A 6295-nucleotide genomic window follows, 5' to 3' on the forward strand; every position below is an offset into this window, starting at 1 on the left:
CAGACAGCTAAATCATGAAGCGTAAAATAAGTGCCACAGCGTTGAATGTGTTTGAAGAAGCACGTTTACAGGGCGAGCTCACTGACCTGATCATCAGGGTAAATGACACAGAGTTTAAAGTGCACAAGATCATCCTGTGTGGCTGCAGCCCTTATTTTAGGTAAGGATAAACACATGCATTGTAAGTGTACACATAAATCACTTTCTGCATGGTGGTTTATTTTAATTAGGGCAAAGACTTGCAAAATGTTGTTTCTTTTTTATTTGTTATTTACTTGATTGCTGTTTCCTTACATCCCTAACACTCAATTTTAGTGGATCTAATGTCATAGAATCTATATGCATTAGATAAACATGCAAATGAATACAATTTGCTCATCAATAATGCATGTATTTGACATTTTTTCACAGGGTGCTTTTCTCCCCTAATTGGAACAAATTAGCAGAACATTACTATAATATCCCAGGAATGTCCCCAGACATCATGTCCCTTATTCTTAAATACATGTACAGAAGATCGGTCTGCATTACTGAAGATAACGTGACAGAGCTCTTGGTGGCAGCAGACCAGTTTTTAATATCAGGTCTAGTAGATGCCTGCTGTGAGTTCCTGGAGACACAGTTATGCCCAGAAAACTGCATTGGCATCTGCATGTTTGCTGGGCATTTCCACTCATGCTCAAAGTTCCAGAGTAAAGCAAAGCTCTACATCCTACAACACTTTAAGGAGGTGGTGCGTGTATCCGAGGAGTTCCTGGAACTCTCAGTGGAACATCTTGAGGAGCTCATTGGTCATGATGAGCTGAATGTCAAACAGGAGGATGTGGTTTTTGAAGCCATCCTCCACTGGATTGATCACTCACCTGAACAGAGGAAGAAACACTTTGCTGTGCTATTGCCAAAGGTAAGACAGAGAGAGAGAAATAATAATAGTTGTAATAATAAGGATTAGTTTACCCAAAAATGAAAATTCTCTCATCATTTACTCACCCTCATGCCATCTCAGATGTGTATGACTTTCTTCTGCTGAAAATATCTCAGCTCTGTAGCTCAATACAACGCAAGTTATCAGTATCTAAAACTTTGAAGCTCCAAAAAGCACATAAAGTAGCATAACATAAAAGGCAGCATAAAAGTAATCCATAAGACCCGAGTGGTTTAATTAATGTCTCTCTCGTGGACGCGTGTAGGAGATCTGGCTGGTAGTGAAGTGATCTGGCTACATGGAAACTGCCTCGAAATGTACAACGAGCCACGTAAAAATCATTTCGCAAAAATTTAGCTTTAGTAAATATGTGACCAGGTCACCATTCAAAGTCTTTTTTTATTTGTATTTTTTTAATTATGTTAATACCCATTTACCACAGTTTTATTGCAGTAACAATAACTGTAAGAACTTTTATGTTTTGGCAGAAATATTTGGTCTGTTGCACATTTGTGTAAATTAAAATACTAAGACTATGAGTTAAGTCAAGCCAGTGTCAGCTCTTTCCTTACTGTTCTTCAGGTTCGAATGGGGTTAATGACCTCAGACTACTTCATGAATACTGTAAAAAGTAATGCACTGGTGATGGAGAATGAGGCGTGCACACCTGTGATCATCAATGCAATGAAGGCCATTTTTGACCTCAATGTGGAGGAACCCTTTAGCTCAGACCTCAGAAATCCATTGACACGCCCACGTCTTCCTTGTGCCATCCTATTAGCTATTGGAGGGTGGAGCGGCAGCAGTCCCACCAATGGGATTGAGGCTTATGATGTAAGGGCAGAGCGTTGGGTCAATGTGACTCAAGAAGATGAGAGTCCTAGAGCCTATCATGGTGCAGTGTTCTTAGATGGGTTTATCTACTGTATCGGCGGTTTTGACAGTGTGGACTATTTCAACAGCGTGAGGAAATTCAACCCCATCAATCGAATTTGGCATGAGGTGGGTATTGTTTCCCTTCCAGGTTGCATGCCAACTAGTATGTTTAAAGAAATACTCTGGGTTCAGTACAAGTTAAGCTCAATTGACAGAATTTGTGGCAAAATAATGATTACCACAAAAATCAATTTTGACCTGTCCATCCTTTTCTTTGAAAAAGGCAAAACATCAAGGTTACATTGAGGCACTTAAAATGGAAGTGAATGAGGCCAATTTTGGAGGGTTTAAATCCAGAAATGTGAAGATTATAATTTTATGAAATTAATTACATATTGCTTTTGTTAAATTTGTGTAGAATTTGAGATGCAAAGTTCTTTAAATAGTTTTTATGGCCGTTTTGGAGTTTTAAGGTTTATGTCTTGTGGCTATAATTTTGAAACAGTGAGCATTTTAGCGTTTACGGATTGGCCCCATTCACTTCCATTGTAAGTGCCTCACTGTAACCTCAATGGGTTTTTTTTTAAAGAAAACAAGGGAAACGTGTTAATTATTTTTGTGGTAATCAACATAATGCCACAAATGCTGTCCACTGAGCTTATCTTGTATTGAACCCAGAATATTTCTTTAATTTTACATAATTGTTTTTTTTTCCAACTATTTTTGTCCAACAACTTTTGGACAGTGTAACTTAGGCTATAACTTCTTGAATAACAATGCTATGAAAACACTATGGAAAGGCGTAGCAAGCGGCATTTTTTGGACATCATGGGAAAATCTGAACATCCAAGCATCCCGTTGATGCCCAAAAGAGCTGTCTAGATAAACGACACTCTAAGTTTTGAAACACAACCATGGTATGTCCCATGTCTCCCATATTGTGGCGGTACCAATGGTACAGTATGAGATGGTAATACCATTGTACTTTGAAAATTACAGTACCATTGTAGTGCTTAACTCTCACATTCATATACCACAGCATGGTATTTAAATAAAACTGTGAGGCACTTCAGAGAAAACTATGGTATTACCATGTTGGTAGTGTCAAAAACATTTCTGTAAGTGGCTGACGAGAGCAACAGTGAAATTATCTATATTGGTGAGTGTATTACACAATATACACTTATGTAAATAATGGGTTGCAGGTGGCCCCTATGTATGAACGACGGTGCTATGTTAGTGTTGCAAATCTGGGTGGCTATATTTATGCCATTGGTGGTTATTCTGGACATGAAAGGCTGAACACAGCAGAGTGCTATGATCCAAAGACCAACCAGTGGACACTGATAGCGCCTATGAATGAAAGGAGGAGTGACGCCAGCGCCACCTCACTGCAGGGCAAGGTAAGAACAATCACCAATGGCTTAACGTTCTTCTGCTGAAGACACTTACAAAGCCTCTTATATTGTTTTTGTGTATGTCTGGCAGGTGTACATCTGTGGTGGTTTTACTGGGGTTGAGTGTCTGTTCTCAGCTGAGAGTTTTAACCCTGAGACAAACCAGTGGAGCCTCATCGCACCCATGAGAAGCCACCGCAGTGGTGTTGGTGTGATTGCTTATGGAGACCTAGTTTATGCTGTAAGTATTTTACATACGTATACACAAATAAGGGAATACTAACATGCAAATATGCCAGTAACATAAAGGTGTGTAGGATGCACATAATATAGACTATATAGAAATTTACTGCAATAAATACTTGTGGAGGCAAACTATAAATGAACAGATAAATGTACAGAATACATACATCAATATTTTTAAGGTGGGTGGCTTTGATGGTACCGGTCGTTTGCACAGTGCAGAGGCCTACAACCCTCTGACTGATTTGTGGCATGATGTTGCATCTATGTTCGACCCTCGCAGCAACTTTGGCATTGAGGTGAGACAGGAAATCTAATGAGTGATCTATAATGCATTATTATCCAAGTCTTCTAAAGGCAGAAGATAACTCAAACCTTTGAAAATACATTTTTCAGAGAAAATTAGTCTGTTGTGTGTTCATGAGCGCTATAAGAGAGAAGATAGTTCACCCAAAAATTCTCTCATCATTTACTCACCCTCATGCCATCCCATATCTGTATGACATTCTTTCTTCAGCAGAACACATTTGAAGAAAAATATCTCAGCTCACTAGGTCCTAAAAATGCAAATGGATGGTGATCAGACCTTTGAAGCTCCAAAAATCACAGACAGTCAATTAATGTCTTCTAAAGTGACACAATCACTTTTGGTGCGAAAAGATCAATATTTAAGTACTTTTTAACTATAATCCAACGCCTCCAGTCAGCAGCAGTATGCGCATGTAACGTATTCGCGTTGGCATGTTCACACTAGAACTGATGCATGTGAGACACACCCGGAAGAGCAGCGCTGTTTACAGTTGAGTAGGAGGAACGTAAGTATCACTTTATAAGACATTAATTTAACTGCTGGAGTCGTATCGATGACGTTTATTCTGACTGACTGTGATTTATGGAGCATCAAAGGTCTGATCACCATCTACTTATATTTTAAGGACCTACTGAGCTGAGATATTTTTCTATTTTTCTTCAAATGTGTTCTGCTGAAGAAAGAAAGTCATACACACCTGGGATATCATGGGTGAACAATCCCTTTAACAGCGGCTTGCATGTTAATGCGAGAGCTTGTATTCCTTAGCACTAAAAACAACGCAAGTTCTCACATTAAATTCAGAAAGAAAGTCATAAAGGTTTGGAATGACACGAGGGTGAGTAAATTATGAATTTCTATTTTGGGGTGAACTATTCCTTTAATCTCCTTTTCACTTTCCCCAAAACCCAGGTGGTGGATGATCTTTTGTTTGTTGTTGGCGGGTTTAATGGTTTCAGTACCAGCTGTGATGTGGAGTGCTACAATGAAAAAACAAATGAATGGTAACATTCACAAATTCTAGGCTACTTCTTCTTTCACATTGCATTAAAAGTAAATGGGGGAGACCGGGGCAAGTTGTCACTAAGGCTTTATGTCAGAATCTATAAGATTTTGAATGAAGAGTCCAAAAACGCCAATGTGTGTTTTCTCTCTAGCAGCAGTTTTGTATGTTGGTTTCAAACACCTCGTTCAAAACCCTCTTAAATTACAATAGTCTTTGTGAATTGAAGAGCTGTTTTGTAGCCAAGATATAGAAGTACAGGTATGTGCCAACAGAAATTGTTGCTACCCTGAGAAATAGTCACTAAAGTAAAAAGTGTGACAACTAGCCCTGGACTCCCCTAAGTTTTTATGTAAATAAATAAATTAGTTGGATGCATTTTTTATTGCTTTCATAGCATCAGTATCTTTAATCTCCATGTTCTGCACAGGAATAGTGTATGTGACATGGACATTTTCCGCAGTGCCCTGAGCTGTTGTGTGCTATCAGGATTACCTAATATAAAACACTATGCTGCCCAACGAGACCCAGCAGAGATACCAGAAGACGAGATGGACAACGACCGGTCTACGTCAAGCAGCACTCTGACAGTCTAACCACAGACGGACCCTGAAGCTGTTGAAAAAGAAAACAACAACAACAATATAGCACTGTGATATGCCTCATGAATAAACGCATTCAAAAAAGACGGTGTACTCTATACGCTAAACTTCCACATAATCCATAAATTATCACTATTGTGCCCTTGAGTAAAGCACCTCAGGTTATTTCAGTACTGTAGGTTTGACCTTGTAACTAGTGTACTGCAAGTTGTTTCGGATAAAACTGTCTAAATTATTTCTAAATCTGAAGCTTAAAGGGATAGTTCACCCAAAAATGAAAATTATGTTATCATCTACTCACCCTCATGCCATCCCAGATGTGCATGACTTCCTTTCATCTGCAGAACACAAGCAAAGATTTAGAAGAATATCTCAGTTCTGTTGGTCTATTAAATGCAAGTGAATGATGACCAAATCTTTGAAGCTCAAAAGAGCACATAATGGCAGCATAGAAGTAATTCATATGACTCCAGGGGTTTAGTCAATGTCTCCTGAAGAGATTCAATCTGTTTTGGGTGCATACTGATACATAAAACATTTTGGCCATCACTCATCGTATTTAGTGTGATGGCCGAGCCTGTATCTGAGAGCAGATTATGTCAATCCGTGTTCAACACCCGACATGGCTAGTCGTAATCATCCTCCACGATCAATAAACACGTGAGTTACTTGTTTAGTGCCTTAGCTACGTACTGTGGTTTGGCTGGTCATTGTTAGTCTTTGGTTTGTCTTAGTTTCACAGGTTTTAAACTGTCATGTGCAATCACCTCAGAACATACAACACACAGCGGACGTGGTTTGTTATTTAGCCTGATGCACGTGAATCCATATTTTATGTTCTGTTCGTTATATCTTCCATCATTTTGCTGAATCTTTTTCACTTCACTTGAGTGTATAAACACTACTGTTTCGTATGTGAACAAATCGGTGTTTGTGACT

The 6295-nt window shown here is 38.9% G+C and overlaps 1 protein-coding gene across 1 annotated transcript; it reads left to right on the forward strand.

Moving 5' to 3' along the window:
* Positions 1-14: 14 nt before the first annotated feature.
* On the forward strand, positions 15-5350 carry LOC127410780 (kelch-like protein 10). The gene is made up of 8 exons (XM_051645991.1): positions 15-160; positions 412-904; positions 1508-1927; positions 3007-3204; positions 3290-3439; positions 3624-3740; positions 4664-4755; positions 5185-5350. Exons 1-8 carry the CDS (start codon positions 15-17, stop codon positions 5348-5350), a joined length of 1782 nt encoding a protein of 593 aa, XP_051501951.1.
* The last annotated feature ends 945 nt before the right edge of the window (positions 5351-6295 follow it).

The sequence above is a fragment of the Myxocyprinus asiaticus genome, chromosome 20, assembly GCF_019703515.2.
Source record: "Myxocyprinus asiaticus isolate MX2 ecotype Aquarium Trade chromosome 20, UBuf_Myxa_2, whole genome shotgun sequence".
Classification (NCBI taxonomy): domain Eukaryota; kingdom Metazoa; phylum Chordata; class Actinopteri; order Cypriniformes; family Catostomidae; genus Myxocyprinus; species Myxocyprinus asiaticus.